This window comes from Populus euphratica, unplaced genomic scaffold (genome assembly GCF_000495115.2).
Source record: "Populus euphratica unplaced genomic scaffold, PopEup_1.0 scaffold270.1, whole genome shotgun sequence".
Classification (NCBI taxonomy): Eukaryota; Viridiplantae; Streptophyta; class Magnoliopsida; order Malpighiales; family Salicaceae; genus Populus; species Populus euphratica.
This window is the reverse complement of record NW_011500151.1, coordinates 46,053-72,758: the sequence shown is the minus strand read 5'-3', so window position 1 is coordinate 72,758 and position 26,706 is coordinate 46,053. Positions and strand designations below refer to the sequence as shown.

Here is a 26,706-nt window from a genome sequence, read left to right as displayed (position 1 = left end):
AAACCTACTATGACCATGAGAAGTTCAAAAATACCCCCTGGAAAAAAGAAATTAAAAAAATTTAACATGGAAAAGGACCGCATTGAAACTTCTTGGAAACTCTAAAGTTGATATTGAAAAATTTAATCTATAGAAGTTGATGCTAAACAATATCGAATCTACAGGGGCTACATATACAGTCTATGTTAATAAAGGGACCAAAATCACCCTCACACTAGTGCTTGCACAAGCGCGATCGCTGTATCTCACTCGCGATTGAGAAACAGCGCTAACAAAGCGAGAGTGAAAAAAATTAGAAACCCTAGAAACAAGAGAATCGAAATTGAGGAAAGATTTCTTTCAACCTCCCACTCGCTCACATCCCTCGCGTGAGCTTTCACTTTGCAACTTCAGAGATCGAACCCAACACACAGACAAAGAGAAGAAGCTCTACAGGTACGTATAAAGCTTCTTTTGTTTCTCTTTTTTGCGTGCTTTAATTATATTTTAATCTTATTTTTAGTGACGGGTTTCGGCTTTTGATTTGATTTTTGTGAAAAACTCTGTGTTCTGGTTGATGGGTTTTTTCTTGATATCGTAAAGTTTGAGTCTTTGATGTGTTTGGTTTTTAAGGTTGTGATTTTGTTGGGGGTGTTTGAAGGACCTACTTTTGTCTGAAGTTGTGGTGAAGTAAAGGAAATAGAAAATGGGTTGTTGTGTTAAGGTTATAATTTGTTCTGCTTGAGGAGAAATTGAGAAAGTTTGAGGCGGTTCTTGCTGTTTGTTTAGAGTTTGTTGGAGCTTTTTCATGAGACGGGGAGGTGTTTTTGAGCTATAGTTTGTTGAATTTAGTGCTTAAATTGACTGAATTATATGCGCTTTAGGTTTATTTTGGTTAGAACATGGTTATTGTTTGGGCACCTGCCAAGATTAGATGAATAAAAGAGCTGTTGCTGAATTATGGTGACGTTAAAGTAGAGATATCGAGGAAGTGGATTTGGAGAAACTTTATATATCGAGCAAGTGATTTTAAGACTAGAAGTTGCATCTTTTGGATGGCAAACTCAAGAGTTTTGCCACTGCACAGAAGATGTGGCCTTAAAAGATTATAACTGTGTCAAGAAAGTTTCTTAAACATCGTGTGGCAATTAGGAAGACATGAAGCAAACAGTAGTGTGATGGCATAGGTGACAAACCACGCTGTTGCTGTCTATACGCTGTTGCTGTCTATGCATGCATAGGTTAATTTCATAGTGTTTTGAATGTCAATTTTTTATGTTGGTGGTGTGTGATACTTAATGCACCACAGAGTAGATAGGCGAAGAGATTAACTACCTTCACCCATGATGGCATGTGTGGTTTTCAGTTTCCTTTACTTCAGTTACAAATTTGTGAGTGCGAGTTTGGTACATATAGGTCTAATTACTATCCATTAAAAAAAGTTACTGGGACCTGTGCCTGTCTATTTCTCTTTGATTTTGTCTATTTTCTAGTTTCCTACTCCATGTGAGAGCATTTGTTTCTCAACCCTCCAACACAAGTTGACTGGATTCGTTTTCCTGTTAAAAACCCAGAACATTTGGCAGTAATTTGTTAGCTTTAAACCACAAAGAGATGATGTCTTGGCTGTCTCTGGAGTCTAGATTGTTTCCTGACAAACATGTCCAACTGGAAATCAGAACTTCAGTGATTGGACTTAAAATGCACAGAATTCAGCACATTGAGATTTAATTATCAAGTTAATTCACTAGATCATGGAAGGATCGATTTAATGTTTGAGGCTTTCAATTGCTTCAAATTTATAGGGTCGTTAATTAAGAACACTGGAATGTAACCGGGTTCTTGGGCATGCAACGACTCACTTGTGGCCAAAGAAGTGAGTGGGTGACTTTGTCCAGTGAGGAAGCTTTTGGAAACTTCGTTGCTTGAGAAGGGTCAGATTTGGCAGATTATGATTTCAAGCAATAAAGTTATGTGATCTATTTAGAAGTAGTAGCTTAAGGCATGATGCAGATTGCTATTGAAGCCAGGCATGAACTTGTATCAGAAGTGATTGCTTTTGATGTTGTGAGATAGTGGCGAGTTATGTACTATGCTCTCTTAGAGTTTTTTTTTTTTGGATATGGGAGTGTTTAGATTTTCTTAACCCCCCTTTATTTTTGTTAAGTTTTTTATTATCAATTGCAAATATTTAGGTTGTTTTATCAGCTGTTCTAAAGTGCATATTTCCCTTTCAACTTTTCAGGTGACTGACAGCAGTGGTTGTAAGACGTGTTGTAAAGTCTCATCATGGACATCGATCTTAGGTTACCTTCTGGTGATCATGATAAGGAAGTTGAAGAACCAAATGATGTCAATAATATGTTGAGTGAAGTCAAGCTGCACAATGGAGATGTAGAGATTGGAAATGTTGTTGATGTTGCAGAGCAAGTACTTTCTATTGAAGGTGGGGATGTTAATTCTCCCACAACGTCAATGGGATTCAAAGAGGACATAAAACTTGAGCCACTTTCTGGTATGGAATTTGAATCACATGGAGCGGCATATTCATTTTATCAAGAATATGCTCGATCTATGGGATTCAATACTGCAATACAGAACAGCCGCCGTTCAAAAACATCGAGGGAGTTCATTGATGCAAAATTTGCTTGTTCTAGGTATGGGACAAAGAGAGAGTATGACAAGTCCTTTAACCGACCACGTTCCAGACAAACCAAGCAAGACCCAGAAAATGGAACGGGCCGACGATCGTGTTCAAAAACCGACTGCAAGGCAAGCATGCATGTGAAGAGAAGGTCAGATGGAAAATGGGTTATCCATAGTTTCGTGAAGGAGCATAATCATGAGCTTTTACCTGCCCAAGCTGTCAGTGAACAAACTAGAAAGATGTATGCTGCAATGGCTCGACAGTTTGCAGAATATAAAAATGTTGTAGGTCTCAAGAATGACCCTAAAAATCCGTTTGACAAGGGCCGGAATTTGGGACTTGAAGTCGGGGAGACCAAAATTTTGCTTGATTTTTTTACTCAGATGCAGAATATGAATTCCAACTTTTTTTATGCCGTAGATTTGGGTGAAGATCAACGTTTGAAGAACTTGTTTTGGGCTGATGCCAAAAGTAGGCATGACTACAGTAATTTCTCTGATGTTGTAAATTTTGATACTACATATGTTAGAAACAAGTATAAGATGCCTCTTGCTCTTTTTGTCGGAGTGAACCAACACTATCAGTTCATGTTGCTTGGATGCACCCTGATATCAGATGAAAGTGCAGCTACTTATTCTTGGTTAATGCAGACTTGGCTGAGAGCAATGGGTGGACAGGCCCCAAAGGTTATAATCACTGACCAAGATAAAGCGATGAAGCAAGTCATTTCAGAGGTCTTTCCAAATGCTCACCATTGCTTTTGCTTGTGGAACATTCTGGGGAAGGTTTCTGAAAACCTGGGGAATGTGATAAAACAAAACGGAAACTTTATGGCGAAATTTGATAAATGCATCTTCAGGTCATGGACAGAAAATGAGTTTGGAAAAAGGTGGTGGAAAATTCTTGATAGATTTGAACTCAGGGAGAATGAGTGGATGCAATCACTGTATGAAGACCGTGAGCAATGGGTGCCAATCTACATGAGAGGTGCCTTTTTGGCTGGGATGTCTACAGTTCTGCGTTCTGAGAGCATAAACTCTTACTTTGATAAGTATGTGCATAAGAAAACAACTGTGCAGGAATTCGTTAGACAGTATGGATCGATTCTCCAAGATAGGTATGAGGAAGAAGCCAAAGCAGATTCTGATACCTGGAACAAGCAACCTACGTTGAAATCTCCCTCACCTTTGGAGAAGAGTGTTTCAGGGATGTACACTCATGCAGTGTTCAAGAAATTCCAAGTTGAGGTCTTAGGAGTAGTTGCTTGTCATCCCAAAATGGAAAGCCAAGATGAGACAAGCATTAGTTTTAGAGTTCAGGATTTGGAAAAGGAGCAAGATTTCACTGTTCTGTGGAATCAAACAGGGTTGGAGGTCTCATGTATATGCCGACTGTATGAATACAAGGGTTATCTTTGTCGGCATGCACTGGTTGTTCTTCAAATGTGTCAACAATCTGCCATCCCATCACAATATATTTTGAAAAGGTGGACAAAAGATGCAAAGAGCAGACATCTTTCAGGGGAAGAATGTGAACAGGTACAATCTAGGGTGCAAAGGTACAATGACTTGTGCCAACGAGCTCTGAAATTGAGTGAAGAGGCTTCATTATCTCAAGAGAGTTACAATGTGGCCTTTCGTGCTCTGGAAGAAGCTTTTGGAAACTGCATCAGCATGAATAATTCTAACAAGAATCTTGTGGAAGCTGGTACATCTGCCACTCAAGGTCTCCTCTGTATTGAAGATGATAACCAGAATAGGAGTGTGACCAAGACGAATAAGAAAAAGAATCAAACCAAGAAAAGAAAGGTTGGTCAAAAACGAATGTGAATGCTCTGTTCTTATGTTCTAATACTATTCGTCATAAATGACCTCCTCCAGAACTGCAGGTGAATTCTGAGCAGGTGATTACGACTGTTGGGCCACAAGATAGCTTGCAACAAATGGTTTGTCTTCTTATACTTTGCCAAACAACCCAAAAAGAAAGGAAAAAGTTTGTATTGACGTGGCACATTAAGTTCTACTACAGCTGAAACTTGATATTTGTTGACTAAATTTTTTGAAAATACGATAAGAAAAGGCCAATGACTTTCATATTTGTGGTTGGCCTTCTATGAAAAATGGCATGAATCTGTTATGGTTATGTTGTTTCTCATTTAGTATGCAAGTGAATGCACTAGTCAATTTGATTTAAGGGCTGATGAGTATCTGTAACTCGATTCGATTTTCTAGGACAAATTAAGCTCGAGAGCAGTAGCCCTAGAAGGTTATTATGGAACACAACAGGGTGTGCCAGGAATGGTATGTTTGCTAGTGAATTAGGTCATATGCTCATGACAAGACGGTGGAATGATTTTCTTACCCCACTCATTTTGAGCTATTTGTTTTTGCAGGTGCAACTAAACTTGATGGCTCCAACACGTGATAATTACTACAGCAATCAGCAGACCATCCAGGGCCTGGTATGCCATCTAAATTGTTGTGTGAATGCTTGATGTATGACTGGTCTTGTCCAGTTATTAATCATCGTATATGATATGACTATGGAAATCTGGATCTCATATCTTCAGGGACAGTTAAACTCAATAGCACCAAGTCATGATGGTTATTACGGCACTCAGCAAAGCATGCATGGGCTGGTATTGTTTCTATTCCTGCAGCCAGTAATTTCTTTGTACTACGGTCTGCAAATGGTGATATCTTTGCACTGTTTTTACCACATGCAGGGACAGATGGATTTCTTTCGCCCACCAGCTGGATTCACTTATGGCATCAGGGTCAGTTTGCTAGTCTTGATTTTCTGATTATGCCATTTTCGTTTTGCCAAAACTTCTCAAAACGGTTTTCCATGTAACAGGACGACCCCAATGTAAGAACAGCACAACTACACGATGATGGATCCAGGCATGCATGAGCAGCAACTTTCTCACTGTAAGGTTCACATTTCGAAAAGTTTCTGGAATCACGTGGCAATTAAAGTATTAACAGCAATTTTCATTTCTTGGCAGGCGAGGAAGAACGAATCTCCCTTTTATTATGCAGCATGAAATGGTCACTCCGCTGAAGCTAAAATCTCTGTAAAGAATGAAAGCAATCATGCATCAAAGATGGCAGGGTTAAATTTAGGAAACTTACTCTTCTAGTGCTTGTAAAACAAGAGAGAGCAGGATGCTTTCATCTTCACCGCATATTTACCACAGTAGACAGTCGAACAAATTCTTATAGGGGTAGAATCTCCCTTGTAAATCTTTATTCGTATTTACCCACTATATCAGTGATTTGTCTTTAGCCTAAAATATCTGATCAGATAATATCAGTACTTATTCCCCCAGTAGATCACTATTTACTCTTGCCCCTGCGTCTGTCTACCATGGATCAATGTCAGTCAACTGTTGGAAAAACGATTAAAAAACAAAGCTTTTCGTTAAATTCTTTTTCTTACCTCATGAAGTATTCCTTTTCATAGTTCCCTGTTAAGCCAACATAAACCTAATTAAGTTTTCTGATAGGGGTATGATTATTTTTATTTTTATTTTTGCTAGATACCTTTAGCCTCCCTTAATCAATCTTGGGATCAAAATATTAAAGAGTGATTCCTTTTGAGGGGATATTAAAAGGTAAATTATCAAAGTCATTTTCATAATCATTCAAGAGATAAAGCTTGACTTATCTAAGATCTCAAATCTTATTAGAAAGCGAATCTTAAGCCTATAAGATATGGGATCTGACTAGGAAGAAGAATCTTAAATCTTAAAAAAAAAAAAAACAATTTGTTTAATATCTAATTACAAAAGAAAGTGGATCAAAATGCTTTAGGATGTTTAAACGGCAATTATCAGTATTTATTTTTTTTATTTTATTTGAAACCAAATAATTTTTTTTTAAAGAAAACCAACGGGCTGAGAATAAAACTTTAACTTGAACCAACTCGGTTTTTAACCGGTCAGGACAAGTCGAATTTCCTTTATTTTTATTGTTTTTTTCCAATTAAGACCGGCACGGGTCCTGGATGGACTGGGTGCTGATTGACCTATCGAGCCCGGTCCGGGTGCTATACCTGGAATTTCAATTCTTTTATTTTTTTTAAACAACACGCGCCAAGCGTGTGGCACACAAAGGAAGCAAAAAACAAAGCGGTTAAAATTCTCAATCGACGACATCGAATTTGCATAAACAACAATAAACGCGCGGCGAAGAAACAGAGATGGAAGCAAGCGAGGGAGTGAAATAAAAGCCCTTATTTTTATTTTTATTTTATAAGATTTTTCTACAACCGAGCGAGTGAGACTCAGCGAGTGAGTGTGGAGAAGAGAAGAAAGAAAAACCCTAATTTTTATTTTTTCCAATTCAGACGCGCCAATTCTCTCACTCGCGACTTTATTTTCCGGATCTTTCTCTCTTTATCCCTCTCAAGGTCTCTCTCTTTCTCTCTTCTTTAATTTTGGTGTATTAATTGTTTTTATAGCCGGTTTGGTTGCTGAGAAAACGTGGGAAAGTGGAAGTGGGAATTTGTGTTTCCTTTATTTTTCTTGGTAACCAAGCATGGGATTGGAAGGAGCTGAAATGCTTTAGTGGGGTGTGATTTTTTTTTCGAATTTGAATCGTTAGAGAATGAAAAAAAGCGAGGTGGTTTTAGTATTTTTGGTAACCCTAATTAACGCCCTGAATGAAAACTGAAGTTTGAAAATTTTCACAGGATCCAATCAGGATATAGAAAAGGGATAAGAATGATTTAACGGGTTGTATTGGTATAGAATTGAAAAACGGAAGCTTTTTTTTTTTTAAATTATTCCTGGTAACCTTAATTAGTGTCCCGAATGAAAAATGAAGTTCGAAAATTTTCTCAGAATCCAAGCAGGAGATGGAGAAGCAGTAAGAATGCTATAATGGGTTGTTTTTTTTATACCGATTTTATTGAATTTCAGTGGGAAAATGGTAGCTTTATCATTTTTAGTAACATTTGTAATACGTTAATGTGGATTGTCTGTTGTTTGAAACTCATGTAATTTATGTATGGAAACTTTCTTTCATGTGTTCAGGTGCGTTTTTTCACGTGCATGGTAACTTGTTGCAATTTTTTCCTAAACGGGAATGCGTTTTTATGATGACGGAGAGGAATCATAAAATGATTGATGATATGATCGATCTTCAAGATAATGTTCCTGCTGATGATGTAGTGGGTGGAAGTATTGTTGGTGTGGTGGATGTGATGCACAGTAGAGAAGTTGCGGTTGTTGATTCTCCCAAAAGGGCTGTAGCTATGTTTGAAGGGGATGTAAACTATGAGCTATGTGATGGTATTGAATTTGGATCACATGAGGAAGCATATTCGTTTTATCAGGAATATGCAAAATCTATGGGGTTCACCACTTCGATAAAGAATAGTAGGCGGTCAAAGAAATCAAAGGAGTTTATTGATGCTAAATTTGCTTGTTCTAGATATGGAGTTACACCAGAGTCTGATAGTGGTAATAGTCGGCGATCAACTGTGAAGAAGACTGATTGCAAAGCCAGTATGCATGTGAAGAGAAGGGCTGATGGCAAGTGGATAATTCATGAATTTGTCAAGGAGCATAATCATGAGCTCTTACCTGCTCTAGCGTATCATTTTCGAATTCACAGGAATGTGAAATTAGCTGAAAAGAACAACATTGACATATTGCATGCTGTCAGTGAACGAACAAGAAAGATGTATGTTGAGATGTCTCGACAGTCAGGTGGGTATCAAAATTTTGGGTTAGTAAAGAGCGAGATGAATATGCAGTTTGAAAAAGGCCGGCATTTGGCCCTTGATGAGGGTGATGCACAAGTAGTGCTGGAATATTTTAAGCATGTCAAGAAGGAGAATGCAAACTTCTTCTATGCAATAGATTTGAATGAAGAGCAGCGTCTGAGAAATTTGTTCTGGGTTGATGCAAAAAGCAGGGCAGATTATATTAGCTTTAATGATGCTGTTTGTTTCGAAACCTTCTATGTAAAATACCACGAGAAATTGCCATTTGCCCCTTTTGTTGGGGTGAATCATCACAGTCAGCCAATCTTACTCGGATGCGCATTTATTGCAGATGAGTCTAGATCAACATTTGTTTGGTTAATGAAAACATGGCTTAGAGCAATGGGTGGGCAAGCACCTGAAGTTATAGTCACTGACATGGACAAAACCTTGAAGGCGGCCATTGAAGAAGTCTTCCCAAAAACCCGTCACTGCTTTTCTCTTTGGCATATATTAGAAAGATTGCCTGAAACTCTCTCTCATGTGATTAAACAACATGAGAATTTTTTGCCAAAATTCAACAAGTGCATTTTCAAATCATGGACAGATGATCGGTTTGATATGAGGTGGTGGAAAATGGTCACCCGGTTCGAACTTCAAGATGATGAATGGATTCAGTCATTGTATGAAGATCGTAAAAAGTGGGTGCCTACCTACGTGGGGGATACTTTTCTAGCCGGAACTTCTGCTACACAGCGTTCTGAAAGTATGAGTGCATTCTTTGATAAATACATTCATAGGAAAATCACCATGAAAGAGTTCATGAAACAATATGGAACAATTCTACAAAATAGGTATGAGGATGAGTCCGTTGCAGATTTTGATACTTCCCACAAACAGCCTGCCTTAAAATCTCCTTCTCCTTGGGAAAAACAAATGTCAATGGTTTATACTCATGCAATATTCAAGAAATTTCAAGTTGAGGTTTTAGGTGTAGTTGGCTGCCATCCTAAAAAGGAAAGTGAAGATGGAACATTGGTGACGTTTCGGGTTCAAGACTGTGAAAAAGATGAACATTTTTTGGTCACATGGAACCAAACAAATTCAGAGGTGTGCTGTTTCTGCCATTCGTTTGAATATAAAGGTTTTCTTTGTAGGCATGCATTGATTGTTCTCCAAATTTGTGGCCTTTCAAGCATACCACCTCATTATATTCTGAAGAGGTGGACAAAAGAGGCAAAGAGTAGGCAACCAATAGCTGTAGGAACAGAACGGGCACAAACTAGGGTGCAGCGCTACAATGATTTATGCAAATTGGCCATTGAAATGAGCGAAGAAGGATCATTATCTGAAGAGAGTTACAATATTGTTCTCCATACACTAGTAGAAGCTCTGAAGAATTGTGTGAATGTGAATAACCGCAATAACAGTGTAGCAGAATCTAGTACCTATACTCTGGCTCATCGTGAAGCAGAAGAAGAAAACCAGGGAAGCCTTGTTACCAAATCAAGTAAAAAGAAGAACCCAGTCAGGAAAAGAAAGGTTAGTTCTGGAATTAGAATCCAACCAGGTGGAAGTGCCTATGTTTTATTGTCTAATTATGTGCAAAAGAAAAAGAAAAGAAATGATCAATGCCTGTTTATGGTTCAGGTACAATCAGATCCAGACGTCATGCTTGTTGAAGCACCAGATAGCTTGCAGCAAATGGTTTGGCCTTTGTTCTATTCACTTCCAGTAATCATGCAATCATTATGTTATATTGGTAATAGTTTGCATTGGATTGCCACAAGATTATGGCTGTAAAATTTGTTAAATGGATCCGCTTTGTGTTAAGAGAACTCATTCTTTCTGTTTTATTATTATTGAACTTCAATAGGATGGTGTTGACTAGGTTGTGGGATTCTGCAATCGACTTGGACAATAGAGTTTTTGAAATTGGGTTTTGTCTCTGCAGGAAAATCTAAGCTCGGAAGGTATTAACCTTGGCGGATATTATGGTACCCAGCAGAACGTGCAAGGACTGGTGAGCACAGTTTGTAGTGTTTTGGGCCTTTTTATCCAAGAGACAATATACAATTGTATAAAAAGAATTGTAATTTGCCTGAACCTGGTGCTGAGTGCAGGTACAGTTAAACTTAATGGAGCCGCCTCATGATGGTTACTATGTCAATCAACAGAGCATGCAGGGTCTGGTAAGTCATGGTGGATTTTGACCATGTACATATTCAACGAAAGCACTTCTGTGAACGAGTTACGATACCTTGAATTGTGTTTGTATTTCTAGGGGCAGCTGAATTCCATAGCACCCAGTCATGATGGTTTTTTTGGGGCTCAGCAAAGCTTGCATGGGCTGGTATAGTATTTTATAACAAAATACATTTTCAAAGAACTTTTGTTTCAGAAGCAGCAGTTACCTAATTACATATTTTCATGTAGGGGCAATACGACTTTCGGCCTCCAACTGGTTTCAGTTATAGCATGCAGGTGAGTTTTGGAGGACATGGTATCAATATTTGTTATCCTCTACGCATGGAACCTATTAATGAGTATAAATTTACTAGGCCGTGTCTTGTAGTTGCAGGATGACCCTCATTTGAGACCTTCACATATGCATGGCAGTGCTTCAAGACACGCATAAGGAAGTAGGATGTTTTCATATTGGCAGCTAGAATGACAGTTTTCCTCCTGAGATGGCTGACATCTTCCTTAGAGGTATATAACACTGATTGAAAAACTAACTCCAGGAATTGCGAACACCATTTTTATGAGCAGAAGTCATCGCTTTGATAGTTCAGAAGCTAATCCCCAAAATGAAGGCAGAAGACATCCAGGATTTTTTATCCAGCAGTTTATCTGGAACCCGGTCTTAATTTATGCCACACCAAGTCACTAACAGCTATGGTAGCACAATTTATTGGTAGAGCAATGACTGATTACGATATGTGCATGATTACGACTACAGGCACCACATCTGCCTAAGCTAATTGGAGACTCAAAGAGACTGTCCTTCTCGAAGAGTAGATTCTCCTTGTGGTGAGATGAAAAAGATGCCTCGTTGCTGGAGCATACAAGGAATGTTCTTCTTCATGTCCATAGTAGATTGTGTAGATCTGTTGTTATTAACCAATCCCTCCTGTCAACCCTTTCCTGGTATTAGTAGATGTGGAAAATACCTAACTTCATGTAGAAGCACAACAATTCTCAGGATGAGTAGTTTATTCAAATCAGATCGAGCTCTTCTCCTGTAAGCCCCCGCATGACCAGTCATGTAACAGGAGGAATTGGTCCTTGTAAAACATGTATTTGTTGATTATGACACCTTTCTCAACACTTTACAATTTATTTATTTATTTGTTGTTTTGAATGTTGCATATTTTTTTCCTGTTTATTAAGTTTGAAAAAGGAAAATATTGAAGATTAAAATATCATGTACTAATCCTAGAAAAATATAATTCTTCAATTCTTCAAATTCCTTTTTTAAATAATAAAATATACATAAAATTATTAAATAATAATTTCGTTAATAATAAAATGAAATGAAATGAAATGTTTATTTTTTAAAATATTAAAAAATGTATTACATTTAAACAAGGAAAAAAAATTAGATATTGAAAAACAATTGAAGATTAGAATCTCCTATAGTAGTCTTAGGAAACTATAATTCTTCAATTTGTTTTAGATATTTAATAATCATTAAATTTAACAATTTAATAAAAATAATTTGGTTAATAATAAAAATAAAAGGCACTTTTTCCCTTTTTTAAAAAATTAAAAATTAAAAATTCAACAAAAATAAGATTAGAATACCAAATACTAATTCAAGAAAGATAATTCTTTATTTTTTAAAATAAATTATATAGAGTTCTATTCTATATTAATTTAAAATTGGACTACTATGTTAATATATAAATTATTATAAATATATTTTTCAATTTATCTCAATTTTATTTTGATGTTTGCTCTCAACAAAATGGAGGTGTAGCGCGACTGACTTCCTTCTTTCAACTGATAATTGCCGTTTAAACATCCTAAAGCATTTTGATCGACTTTCTTTTGTAATTATATATTAAACAAATTGTTTTTTTTTTTTTAAGATTTAAGAGTGTTCTTCCTAGTCAGATCCCATATCTTATATGCTGAAGATTCCCAGTCAAGCTTTATCTCTTGAATAATTATGAAAATGTCTTCGATAGTTTACTTCTTAATATCCCCTCAAGAGGAATCATCACTCTTCAATATTTTGATCCCAGGAGTGATCAAGGGAGGCCCAAAGACAAGGCTACAGAAGGCTAGTAATTGCCGATTTATTGCTGAAGAGATCGCCGATTAACTATTGACTATTTCAAAATTGATCGCCACTGGGTTGGGGAGCTTTCCTCAGTTTCGTGATCAAATGAAGCACTTAGTCACTCTTCTCAAAGGTATTTTTACTTCGTATTTTCTCACATGGACAATATTTTTTTTATGAATCTAATCCATTCATCAGTCAAATGGCCTGAATTCTTGATGCAAAAAGAAAATGAAAAGGAATACCGTTTACATTTGAGGTTTTAGCAATGTGAAAACTCATCATCGCAGCGCTTCTCTGTTGAATTTTACAAGCAATCAACATGGATGTAAATGTTGTTTTAGCTAACCATATTATCCACAGAACCAAACAAATTAACAGGCTGATGAGATGCTGGACAACAAGTTAGAATGGATTCCACGAATGAAAGGGGATCTTCTCAAGGTTATCGATACAAGTTCGAGTTCGAAATGGATACATGGAGGGCTCGAGTGAAGGTGATATGGAAAGACTTTCCAAGGCATCAGCAGTTATTTTCAATACCTATGATTCCTTGGAGGGCGATGACTTGAGTAGCCTGTCATCTATTTTTCGTCGGGTATACACCATTGGTCCTACTCAATTGCTTCTGAACCAAATCTCTAATGATTTCTATGAGACTGTTGATGGGAATTTGTGGGATGCAGAGCTTGAATGCATTAAGTGGGTTGATTCGAAAGAGCCGAATTCAGTGATTTATGTAAGTTTCGGTAGTTCGACAATAACAACCACAGAGCAGCTTTGAGCTTGCATGCATGGGGACTTGCTGCTAGTAAGCACAACTTTTGTGGATAACTATGCCAGATTTGATCAAAGGAGACCCCGCGATTCTCCCACAGGAGAAAGCCCTTAACCATCCATCAGTAGGAGGATTCCTAACACGTTGTGGGTGGAACTCATTGATTGAAAGCATATCTGCTGGACTGCCGATGATTTGTTGGCTAAGCGAATATTCTTTGGGGACCAATTTGCAAACTCTAGAAAGAGTTGCAAAGAGTGGGGAATTGGCTTGGAGTTGAGTGATGACTTCAAAAGGGACGAAGTAGAGAGTTTTTTTTTAGATTAATGTGAATATTCGAATCAGTATGTGTATATTATAATTAATTTTATAAATTCTAGAAAAATAAAGAGTCTTCTTCATGATGTTTAGATGAGAGAGAAGGGCAGGAAAAGGGTCTTGGAATGGAAGAAAACGGCAGAAGAAGCCACAAGTTTTGATAGTTCATAATCCTTGAACTTAAACAATTTGGTCAATCAAGTCCTTTTATCAAAAAGTTGGTTTTGCTTCTCTATTGATTTATAACTTTTTTCACTAACCTCGTGCTTAAATTTTAGTAATTCTCGTTAATTTTCTATTCCAAGTGTTTTAATAGTGTCTTGCAATGCACATCGTAAGGATTATTAAAGAATAAAATGTAATTCTTGTTCGTTTGCCTCCTCATTCTCTCGGCCTCTCCAATCTCTGTCTGCTCTTCTCATAATTAAAGTAAATTACGAAATCTCATCCAGGTAGAAGAACCCACAAATCATTAGTTCTCCTTTTCTAATCATAAAGTATGAATGTCTTATGCTTTATTATTAAACCCCACCTGGTTTTTAAAATGCTTAGAGAAAAGTTAATTTATAATCCGATATTTTTTTTTATAAAAAAACGATGTCTTAATTTTTTTAAATTAAAATAAAATTGTTTTTGTTTGTATAAAAGGTTAGTCCTCCGTTTCCTGGAATATTCCCTACTCCAATCAACCCTCCGAACCTGAATAGAGTGCTGTTTTCGAATCTGGGGTTTTTGGATTTTGAGGGAAATTAACTCCAGGAGGGAAAGATGGGCTCAGAAAAGTTTGTGAGGGTATTTGATAATTTTATTTCTTATTTCTTGCTCAAATCTTCATACATTTTGGCTATTTATAGCCTTAATTTCAGTGGAGCTTAATAAGAGTTTTAATAGATGGAAAATAATTTATAAAAATAATCCTAATATAATCTAAGATAGTCAACACGAATCAGAACTCAGAATTTTGCCATGCTGATGAGCTGCTATGCAAAGCTGTTTCTGTCTCATATAAAGCTTTTTAATTCTGGACTTTTCTTATCCTAATGCTTTTTGGATTTCTCCTCTTTCCTCTTTTCTTCAGTCCAGTTGCTGCTTGGAAATTGCCTCTTCTAGCTGACCCACTGCTGCTTGGAAGTCCCGGATTGTTCCGCCGACTCTGCCCATTCTTTGTTTTGTTTTCAAGTAAAAAAAAAATTATTTATTTATAAATATTGATTTATTGAAATCATTCTAACTTTGTCATATAGTGCACAACATATAATTGCTAACTAGATGCCATGATTGTGTGATGTCGTGAGCTTGTGGTACATTGTATGTTGTTGTGAGTTTGTAAAAAGAATTATAAAAAAAATTATATAGAGTATAACAGTTACAATTTATAAATTAATTTAATATTAAAAAAATAAAATTAATAACGATAATTTAAAAAAATAAAAAAAAATAAAAGAGAAAAAAATCAAATAGAAAAACACTATAGCAATCTATAGTGTTTCATGAGAAATTATAAAATTATAATTCTCAACCAGTTCAATATTAAAAATAATAAAATTGATAAAAAAAAAATTAAAAAATCATAACAAAAAAGCATGTAGGGGAATATTGTAGCAATCCACAATATTTTAAAGAAAAAAACTATAAAATTAAATTTTCACGCAGCTGAATATGAAAAACACAAAATCAACAAAGATAATTCTAAAAACAATCATAAAAAAAAAAAAAATCATATGTGGAAACACCATAGCAATCCACAGTGTTTTATATGAAAAAACTAGAAAGCTATTAAAAAAATAAAATTGAAAAAAATAATTCTGAAAAAAAAAAACAATGTAAAAAAATGAAAAGAAGAAGAAGAAAATTTTGGAACAAAAAGAAAAAAAAAGGAAACAAAACACTTGGGGAAAGTTAAAGCTAGCTCAATATTAAAATTATTTAGGAAAATATTGTAGGGAATATATATTTATATATATATAAAATCATGTGGGGAAACACTATAACAATTAGGGGTGGGAAAAAAAAACTAAAAAACCGATTAAACTGAAAAAACAAAAAAAAACAAACAGAACTGAAAAAACCGATTAAAATTTTGAAAAAACCAGCCGGTTTGGTTTAATTTTTGTTTTGTAAGAAAAAAAAACAAAATTAAACCAAACCAAACCTGAACCAAAAAACTGAAAAAAAAAACAGAGTCAAACTAGTTTGAACAGGTTTTTATCCTTAAAAAACCAAACCAAACCAAAATTGATTGATTTGAACCAATTTTAGTTTTTTTAAAAAATTTAGTTTGGTTATTTTTTATAAAAACTGAACTGAACAGAAAATGATCACCCTTAATAGCAATCAATGGTGTTTTAAAAAAAACTACAAAGCTAAATTCTCAATAAGTTTAATATGAAAAAAAATAATCATTAAAAAAACTATGTGGGGAAACACTGTAGTGATTCACGGTGTTTTAAAGAAGAAGAAAAACTAAATTCTCAACCATCTCAATAGCAAAAAAAATAAAATTAACAAAAGTAATTCAAAAAAAAAACATAAAAGAAAGAAAATAATTAAAAAAAGATAATTTTAGAATAAATAAAAAGAAAACATGTAGGGAAAGTTAAAGTTAAATTTTCAATTAGCTCAATATTAAAAAAATAAATTTGACAAAGATAATTTAAAAAAACCATATAGGAAAACACTATAGCAAAACAAACACCATGTGGGAGAAACACAGTAGCAATCTGTAATATTTTTTATAAAACTACAAAGCTAAATTCTTAACTAACTCAGTATGAAAAAAATAAAATTAACAAAGATCAATTTGAAAAGAAAAGGAAGAAATAAATCATAAAAAGAAAGAAAAAAAAAACCATACAAGAAAATATTATAGCAATTCATAATATTTTAAAGAAAAACAACTACATAACTAAATTCTGAATCAGTTTAATATTTAAAAACATTGGCTAAGATAATTTTGAAAAAAAATGAAAAAAAGAAGTAAATGATGGGAAAAAAAAGAATAAAAACAAAAAACATCTGAAGAAAAAGGTGGGAAAAGCTAACGCAAAAAAATAAAATTGACAAAAACAATTCTAAAAAAATAATTATTAAAAAAATATAATTTTGAAAAAAAAATAGATAAAAACATGTGAGAAAAACTAAATTTAAATTCTCAACCAGGTCAATATTAAAAAAATAAATTTAATAAAGATAATTTAAAAAAAAAACATGTGGAGAAACATTGCAGCAAAACAAAAACCATGTAAGAAAACACTGTAACAATCCATAATATTTTTATTTTAACTATGAAGCTAAATTTCCAACCAGCTTAATATGAAAAAACTAATAAAATCTATAAATATAAATTTAAAAAATAAGAAATAAATCATAAAAGAAAAAAAAATCATGTAGAGAAATATTATAGCAATCCACAATGTTTTAAAGAAAAACAACAACATAGTTAAATTTTTAATCAATTTAATATTTAAAAAAATTAGCAAAAATAATTTAAAAAAACAAAGGAAAAAAAACATAAAGAAGTCAATGTTGGGAAAAAAAAAAGAAAAAGAAAAAACTTGTAAGAAAAAAAAACGAAAAAAATAAGAAAAGCTACAGTGCTTTCCCAACACATTTTAGAGTTCTTTTAATTGAATAATATACCTTGTATTATTTTAAAAAAATAGAATAAAATGTAATAAATTTTATCTCAAGGTCTCTAATCTTTTCAAATTTCTCATTTAAATTCTAACAAAACATATTAACAAAACACTAAATCAAATTGTTAAATCACTATAACATATGCATAAAATATAATTTTATCATTCAATATTATATTATTTTAAAAATTATATTTCATAAGTTTTTTTTTAATATTATTTCTACTATGTTATATATCAATTTTATAAATATTTATTTTTTTAATTTCAACATTTAAAATTAACATAACCTAATTATTATGTGAAAAGTAATATCCAATAGATAGACTAATATAATGTGGATTGGAAGAATGAATTTATGCTTTACCCTTCAAAAAATCATAAAGAACTAGCCTTTAAGGTAAAATAGTCTTTTTATGGAATTCACTTGTCATTTTAGAAATTTTTAAAGGCATTTTGATTTTTTCATAATTTTTTCATAGTTAAATTACTTGGTTACTTTAAAAACAAAAAACACTTAATTATAGTCTAGGTAAGTATTTGATATTTTGCTTTTTAAAGTACATTGTAACAACTTCATGACCTTTTAAATCAAAATTCTCAAAGTTTTATTATAATGATTTATTTTTCATTTTACATAGGTATTTTTGTAGTAATTATTTGGTCCTCAGTGCAATGTGGTATTTTAATAAATAAAAAAAATTATTATTAAGTGCATTTCGTGTGTCATTTGCTTCATAGTTTTTTTGGTAGAAAATGTGATTGGCTCTAGTGGAAAAGCTCTTTCTTTCTTGTGTTATTCAATTGATCTTTTTATTTATCTATTCCTTGCTGAGCAGTGTGTGTGATCAATGGAGTTAGGTTTAATGTTGAAAACCTTAATTCTTTATCTTTTCTTTTTTTTTTCTCCTCCTAGAAATTCATGTCTGACCCTCTAGATTTTTAAATTACCCTCCAAGTCTTTTTTTTTCTATGGAATTGGTCCCTATTTGTTTTATTATAATTAATTTTGAAAATTGAACTTTTTTCCAACTTCATTATTCTTTAATTTTTAGCATGTCAGATTTGATTATTATTCTTTTAATTATTACTTTTTTTATTTGAGATAGTTTTGAATTTGATTTTTTTTAATTTCACTCTTATTCATTTTTTTTATTTGATGCTCATTTTTTTATTGTTATTTTTTTTATAAAACTTTTAGATTAATAACATTTTATTTTTAATTTGATTCTGAAACATTAAATTAGTTGAAAATTAATTTTTTTAATTTAACTCCAGATAATTTCTTAATTTAACTCCAGTTAATGATTTCACTGCTGCTGTTTTGTTTACAAGTGAAAAAAAAACATTTATTTATAAATAATTGATTTATTGAAATCATTCTAACTTAGTCATATAGTACACGACATATAGTTGTTAATTCTAACTAATATAACTTGTATTATTTTAAAAAATAAAATAAAATATAATAAATTTTATTTCGGGATGTATCTGGAATGTTATCAAATTTCTCATTTGAATCCTATCCAAGCATATTAACAGAACACTAAAATAAATAAATGGTTAAATCATTATAGCACACAAAAAATATAATTTTACCATTTATTATTAGATTATTTGACAAATTATACTTCATAAGTTTTTTTAATTTTATTTCTATTATGTTATATATCAGTCTTATAAATTTAGTTTTTTCTTTTCTTTTCAATTTTAATCTTTAAAATTAATTGAAACTAATTATTGTGAGAAAAGTACTATATAGTAGACGTGATTCAACGTTGACTGGAGGGATTAATTTATGCTTTACCTTTCAAACATCACAAAGAACTAGCTTTTAGGGTAAATTGTAATGACTATGACCCTTAAAGGTATCTCGGTTTTTTCATAATTTTATATAATTAAATTACTTGATTGTTTTTAAAAACAAAACAAAAACACTTAACTATAGCCTAGGGATTTTTTTTATATTTTACTTTTTTAAGTACATTATAATGACTATGACCCTTAAAATCAAAATTCTCAAAGTTGTATTGTAGTGATTTATTTGTCATTTCACACAGGTATTTTCATAATAATTATTTGATTTTAGGCACAAATATTACATTTCAATAAATAAAAAAAATTGTTAATTTATGTGTTGTACGTATCATTTGCTCCACGATTTTTTAGCAGAAAGTGTGGCTAATTCTAGTGGCTGAAACTTTTTCTTTATTGTGTCATTTGATTGATCGTCTTGGCTACCTATTCCTCACCAAGCAGTGTGTGTGATCAATGGACTTAGGTTTGAAATCAAAAACCTTTTCTTTTCTTTTCTCTCACCTCTTAAAAATTCATGTTTGACCCTCTAGATTTTTAGATTAGCCCTTCAAATCTTTTTTTCTATGGAATTGGTCCCTATTTATTTTATTGTAATTAATTTTGAAAATCAAATTTTTTTTCCAGCTTCATCATTATTCAATTTTTAATATGTCAAATTTGATTCTTATTCTTTTGATTGTTTTTTTTTTTTTTTGAGATAGTTTTGAATTTGATTTTTAAATTTCACCCTTATTCATTTTTTTTCCTTTTGATTTGATGCTTATTTTTTTTTTGTTCAATTTTTAAGATTAATAACATTTTTTTATTTCATTCTTAAACAAATAAATAGATTGAGAATTAAGTTTCTTAATTAAATTTCGATTTATGATTTTACAAGTTGTGAATTTAAGATATTAACCAAATTTAGAATTTTTTTTCATGAGATTGCCTGTTTTTTTATATTACTAAATTTAGGTTATTTTTTTTATATTATTAAATTAACTAAACTTATTAAACCCTATCGACTTAATGACTTGAGTCTCAATTTTTTTTATTTCTTTAGAAATTCTAGTGTTGCCTAAACTTCTTTCTTTTTCCATTAAGAAAAATTTGGTTAGACTCGCAGCATTGTGTAGACCATTGATATAGGTCTACTCGAGTTACTTTCTCAGGTTCTTTTTTGTAAAATTTAATTTTTTTTTAACTTTTAGTCTTCAATATTTGGTTCATTATAATTTAGTTACCTAATTTTTTTTAATATGGGTTCCATGGTTTTATTATAATCACATTATTCATATCACAAGTTTTATTGTTTGGCTCAAATTAATTTAATATACTATTGTTTTCATATTTTTTAAAAAAATATATTTCATCTAATATATAATCATTTAAATATTTCACAAGTGTTTCAGCACGTGTGCATCTAGATTGTAACTTTCTTATGTATTTATATTTTTAAAAATTGAAAAAAAAATGAGTTGACCCTTAAACTCTAAACCAAATGGAAGTTTCACCATAACCTAAGATACATTCTATTGTGGATATTTATAATAAAATTATTATTTTCTTCTTTGAGTGGAAAAGGATGGAGCCTTTAGGGTGGGGTGTCTTGGTCTTTTTCATTGGCTCATTGATCATTAAAAAATTTTCCTGGATATTTAAATCTTTTTTAGTTTTTTATCACAGTAAAAATATATTTTTACTCTAAAGTAATAAATTATATATTTACACTTTAAATTTTTTATATAAAAAATATTTTGAAATAGCATGCATACCAGGTATTTAAAAAACAAATTATAACCCACAAGGAATCAAAAGTTAAACGGCTAATAATTACTATTTGTAAATATGGTGGCATGCTTAAAGTTAAACGGCTAATAATTACTATTTGTGAATACGGTGGCATGCTTATCGTGATAGATTATGTAGTTGATTGGACTAGTTAATTATATTGATGATGCATTTAGATTTGCGTAATAATTTTTTATAATTTAATTTTTTATAATTAATTTTATTTGTATTTATTTTTTAAATTACAAGTTCTTTAAGATGTAAGTTTATTTTTTATTAATTTAAATAAATAAATTTGATAAATATAATAATATTAAGGTCTTATTTTATATAATTGAATATATTGATTTACTTTTATTTCTTAATTTTTTTTAGTTTTTTTTCCTGGTTATTGTTAATAATTTTATTTTTATTTACATAAATAATTATTAATTTATTTAATTAGATTAATTTTTAATTTTAATTTTTTAATGTCAAAAACACCTTGAAGCATATTTTTAAAAAGAATTATAACCCAGCAGGTTAAACGGCTAGTAATCACTATTTGTGAATATGGTGGTATGTTTATTGTGATAGATTATGTAGTTGATTGGACCGGCTATAAGCTTGAAATGACACGTGACATACAATTTTTTATTTATTTTTTTCAAGTCACGTTCGAAAAGGTGGCATGTATGATAATGACCGACCAGTATTTCAAGGAACGGCTTAGGAGAACATAACACCCCGTTTTTTTTGTTTTGAAATTTTTTAATTTTAAATTAAATTGATTTGATGGTTTTGATATATTTTATTAAAAATAAATTTTAAAATATAAAAAAATATTATTTTAATATATTTATAAATAAGTTGTATTTTAAAAAAAACTGTTACCCGCATTACCAAATAAATTTAAAATATTTTTTTATTTAAAAAATATTAAAATAATATATTTTTTATTTTTTAAAATTTATTTTTAATATTAACATATAAAAAATATTTAATTTAAAATAAAAAATAAAAAAATAATTTTTTTTAAAAATATTAACTTGACCGATGTTACAGCAAAGGATGGAAATAAAACAAAATGAATCGCAAGGATTCAATCAACAAATAGAACTTTTTATAGCCATGTCATCAAAATCACCTTGTCTTTTTTATGACGTGTAACCGTTCCTGATAATGGAATCCAATACAACTTTGACTTCCTATTATGATAATTGGTTCTGCCTGTGTGCGTTTCGGTTTGGTATGGATCAAAGACGTGCACGCATTTTCACAAGAAGGCCCACTTTAGAATTGTGTTGCAAGGCATGTTTTATATAAAAAACTAACTTTTTAATATTTTTTACTGTTTGAAAATGCTAATATAAAAAATAATTTAAAAAAAATATTATTTTAATATAATTTTAAATAAAAACTATTTTGAAAAATAACTGCTACTATAATTTCAAACGCTCCATAAATACTTATATTAAAGTAATGTTTGATTTTATGGTAAGATTTGTTTTTCAAAGTGTTTTTTATTTAGAAATATATTAAAATAATAATTTTTTTTATTTTTTAAAATTTATTTTTAAAGTTAGTATATCAAAATGATCCAAAAACACATAAAATTAATTTTAAATAGAAAAAAATATTTTTTTAAAAAACACAATTTAACAACAAAAACAAACATTAATAAAATTTATTATTTCAATAATAAAAACTACATCAACATAAAAGAAATTATTGGTTATTCATATAAATATGGTATTTTAATTTTTTTAATATATCATATGATCAAAATATCTTTATCACCGTCACTTTATCACCATCAATTCAATTTTTATTAGAAAACTCATGTGTTAAAATAAAATTTTCATAAAATGTTGCAACAATGTTGTATTGCAAGGAATATTAGGGTTTTTAAACATCATCTATGCAGTTATAATCTAATTTTGGGTTACGTCTGAAAAATTATTTAAAAAAAAAAGTTGACAATGTAAAGAAAGCAAATCAAGAACAGCTACAATAATACAAAAAAATCAAGCTGTATTTTTTTTATAGGAAATTCAAGGTCTAATTGTACCATATTATGCCCAAAAATAGAAAAAAATACAAATTCAAGATTAAATTGATTGATTATTGAATGAATTTTTATAAAAATTAAGTCCAATGACATAATTAAATTTTTAATAAGTCAAATTGATTTAATCAAGGGTTAAATTAAATTTTAATTATATTTAAGAATTAATTTGGGTATTTAATTAAGTGCAAGGAATTAATTATACTTTAAATGGGTTAAATTAATTTTATTTTGAATTTAATTGGTGAAAAATTAAGTTTAAGAGCCTAATTTTGACTTAATTGTGAAGATTGGTATTTTAAGAGACCAAATTTAATTTTTACCAAGTTAATTGATTTAAATTAGAGGCATAATTGTATTAAAAAATTTTTTTTAGGATCAATTAGGGTTCAATTAAAAGCAATTGAAAGAGAAAGGACTAAAATGAACTTTGGCAAAAACAAGAATTGACATTATTCATTATCTTTTTTTTTTTCTCTGAAAAAGTTAATTCAGTTACCTAATTTGCAGCAACATTTAATATATCTAACATCCACCAAATTTGACAAATCTTATATGAAAATGATCATCTGCATATTACCTACATCCCCATATGATCAATTCAGGCTAAATGACAATATATCATCTCTTATGACAGTCTAAAGAGGCCAACTCAAACAACTTTTGTTTGTAAATTTTGCAACTTATGATGCTTACTTTGAGCTAATAGTTGGGATTCTTCTCAACTGAATCAAGAGCTAAATTTTTTCTCCAATGTAGACAAGATTACTCTCTTCCACTGCTTATAAATAGAGGTGGATTTAATGGCATAAGGGAGGAGAAAATCGGATCCAAAAAAACAAAAAAAATCAGTCTCTTCCTGATTTCTGCCACTTCTTCTCTATTTTCTTCTGTTTTCTTTCTCTCTCAGCCATGCTTTCAACCAAGTAGTAGTAGTAGTAGTAGTAGTAGTAGTAGTAGTAGTAGTAGTAGTAGTAGTAGTAGTAGTAGTAGTAGTAGTAGTACTAATAATAATAATAATAATAATAATAATAATAATAATAATAAAGAAAGAGAAGAAGAAGAAGATGATGATGATGAGAACTTGGAGATCAAATATTAATGTAAGGATTAAGCAATAATAATAACAAATGTCAAGGTTAGAGGTTCCACTAATGGTATATCAAACAAGTATAGTATAAACTCTTATTATTGAATTGGAAACCACACACAAAGGAGGTTCCAATCAGATTATATATTGTTAACATGATTACATTAGTCATCTTATTCAATTAATGCTAATACTTGTAAATCTCGTCAAGCATTCATGATTATAACTTATGTTAACAACAAATCAAGTTCCTTTCATAGCTCAGGTGTCGGTTATACCATACATTATGGGCTATGAAAGTGCCAAGCATTTGTTGTACCAAGTGTTATACAACATAAATCAAGATTAGTCATTTAACAAGCAAAGTATTAAAGAGTGAACAAGATAACAAATATAAAACATGTTAGTATCAAACATTAAGGTCCATATTAAGTTTACATTATACTTATTCTTACACCATTAGTGTAACCTTTTCACCTTGACATAATTAACTTAGCTAGACATAATGAAAGAAAGCAAAATAGATAAACAAAATAAGAACATAAAAGTTAACTAAGTAAAGGAAAGGAAATGAAAGGCATAAACTTAATATTAATGAAAGCAAAGCATAAACATTACAAAAAATACAAAGAGAGAAAGGAAGAGCATGATCTTGATCTGGAAAACCAAGATGCCTAAATGCATGGCAAATGCCTCCTTTTATAGGCCAAAATTGGGAACTATTGATTTGATGACTAATTGATGAGTGGGTGGCCAACTCTTGACTTGGTGACAATCCTTATCTTCTTTTGTCTGCCCAAAACGTCATTGATAACGTCAAAATTGGAGCTAGTTGCAAACATGAAAATTGTAAGCAATTGTTTCAACTTTCTTATGTAAACAATTTAGCTCATTTCAACTTTTAGAACTCTAGATATGACTAAAATATAATACCGAACAGTGCTCGGGCTGGAAGACAGATTCGGGCTTCTTTGTTGTTGCTACTATTTGGACTTGATAATGGCCTTTTTAGATCTTGGGCTCCATATGAAAGTTGTAGGCCTATGTCTTACCTTTCCATCCATATAAATTGGACCTAAATCTGAGATATATAGCTCCAGATATGACCCATTTACTGAACAGTGTTCCGGTTTGGATTACACCGACATCTCTTTTCTAAGTGTGACAATCTCTTTATCCTTTCAATTAAATTCATCAATCAATCCTTTCATTTATGTGATAGGCCTGCATTTAAAATGAATATTTACCATAAATTAAAGGTATCTTATATTATTAGATATGTTATTATAAAACATGCTTTAGTTAAGGAGTTATTGATACTTCAAGTGCAAAATGATGATATAAAACCTTAATAAAAATGCACTTTTAAGTACTAATCACTTCTCATCAGTGGTAGAGCAGCCACTATGACCTTCTCCCTATTCTCCTTCCAATGTTTCTCTCTCCTCTACAACTTTTTCTTTTTCCTCCCACAACGGACGCTGGCCTCCAGGCTGCAAAGGCAGCAGCACACCATTATCTTTTGCTAGACTACCACCATGCCAGGTTGTACACCCTTTCTTGCCTTCCCCTTCTTCTTCTTCTTCGCAGCCCCTGTTGAGTGAATAGAGGACGTGAATTATAATTCTCGCATATTTTGAAATTTTCAAAAAAAATCATTTCAAAAAATTGTGATTTTTTCCCGTATATTTTCTACTAATTTTGCATAATATTGGGCTTGTATTTATATTGTACAATAAAAATTTGATATTAAAATACCTAATTTCCTCTAAAATTATAAAAAATTTCAAAATATTTTCAGAAAAAAATCTCAATTTTTTTAAATCAATTTCCATTTTCTAAAAATAATAGAAAATATATTTGATTGTATATAGCCAAATTCTGAAATTTTTCCAAGCATATTTTTCATAAAAAAATTTGCATCTTTTTCATATAAAAGAAAAGAAATCTAAAAATGAATATTGTAACCAGTTTATGATTATCCATTAGGATTTGGCCAACATGTCAAAATAAATTTCCAATCATTTTTTTTTAGAATCCAGATGTAGAGTTTAATATTTGAGGGGTATAAAATTACACAATAAAATACACCCTCAGGTATTAAAGATACAAGATGTAAATAAACGCTTAAGATTTAATCCAATAAAGTAGAGATTTTCTCATGAAGATAAATCTATTTTGAGCCTTAGAAAAGACAAACAAATACCCGACTCAGAAAAAAAATCAAGCAACAATGCAGCTTACCTTAGGAAGGGTACACTAAGGGGTGATGCATCTTCCCCTTGCATAACTAGTCCCTTACTTAGACTCTTGTAAACCATAGGTTCCTAGTAACCATAATACTAAATCCAAAACTCTTTTCCAACACATAACACCTCACACTGGTGGCACAATAAAAAGCCTCAGGCCATCGCCAAATGACATTGCACCGGCTTGCACCCCGTGACATATGCATTGAAAATAATAAAACAAAATTGTTCAAGAGTTTCTAAGATCGTGTTAAATAAATCTAGAGTTGTTTACGAATGTATTACTTGAAGATGTGATCTTCCTAAGTTTTGAGTAATTCCTTAAAGGCTGGGATGTCGCAAACCCCAAACCATCCAATTGACAAGCCTCTAATG

General features: G+C 31.4%; 2 protein-coding genes, 1 long non-coding RNA gene and 1 pseudogene across 11 annotated transcripts; 3 read left to right on the top strand and 1 right to left on the bottom strand.

Moving 5' to 3' along the window:
• Positions 1 to 265: 265 nt before the first annotated feature.
• On the top strand, positions 266 to 5,975 carry LOC105110934 (protein FAR-RED ELONGATED HYPOCOTYL 3-like). Of its 7 annotated transcripts, none has more exons than XM_011006147.1 (9): positions 266 to 435; positions 2,239 to 4,434; positions 4,515 to 4,571; positions 4,858 to 4,926; positions 5,019 to 5,087; positions 5,196 to 5,264; positions 5,352 to 5,402; positions 5,480 to 5,556; positions 5,634 to 5,975. In XM_011006147.1, the coding sequence occupies exons 2-8, from the start codon at positions 2,269 to 2,271 to the stop codon at positions 5,537 to 5,539; spliced, it is 2,541 nt and encodes an 846-aa protein (XP_011004449.1). In that variant the 5' UTR covers positions 266 to 435; positions 2,239 to 2,268; the 3' UTR covers positions 5,540 to 5,556; positions 5,634 to 5,975. The 7 variants fall into 7 exon arrangements, with proteins under 7 accessions (XP_011004449.1, XP_011004451.1, XP_011004448.1 ...); XM_011006149.1 differs by having other exon boundaries at positions 2,236 to 4,434; XM_011006146.1 differs by having other exon boundaries at positions 2,225 to 4,434.
• Positions 5,976 to 6,968: 993 nt separating this feature from the next.
• Positions 6,969 to 7,761, bottom strand: LOC105110932 (uncharacterized). The gene is made up of 2 exons (XR_839548.1): positions 7,679 to 7,761; positions 6,969 to 7,047 (listed from the first exon to the last, which is right to left on the bottom strand). It is a non-coding gene; the product is annotated as an uncharacterized LOC105110932 (long non-coding RNA).
• FAR1 (FRS (FAR1 Related Sequences) transcription factor family) lies at positions 7,712 to 11,699 on the top strand. Of its 3 annotated transcripts, XR_839549.1 has the most exons (8): positions 7,712 to 9,880; positions 9,989 to 10,045; positions 10,293 to 10,361; positions 10,462 to 10,530; positions 10,623 to 10,691; positions 10,775 to 10,822; positions 10,914 to 11,050; positions 11,301 to 11,699. XR_839549.1 is itself a non-coding variant. In XM_011006144.1 (7 exons), exons 1-7 carry the CDS (start codon positions 7,727 to 7,729, stop codon positions 10,974 to 10,976), a joined length of 2,523 nt encoding a protein of 840 aa, XP_011004446.1. In that variant the 5' UTR covers positions 7,712 to 7,726; the 3' UTR covers positions 10,977 to 11,699. The 3 variants fall into 3 exon arrangements, 2 of the variants coding, with proteins under 2 accessions (XP_011004446.1, XP_011004445.1); XM_011006144.1 differs by having other exon boundaries at positions 10,920 to 11,699; XM_011006143.1 differs by having other exon boundaries at positions 10,914 to 11,699.
• Positions 11,700 to 13,016: 1,317 nt separating this feature from the next.
• Positions 13,017 to 13,684, top strand: LOC105110967 (7-deoxyloganetin glucosyltransferase-like; annotated as a pseudogene).
• Positions 13,685 to 26,706: the final 13,022 nt, after the last annotated feature.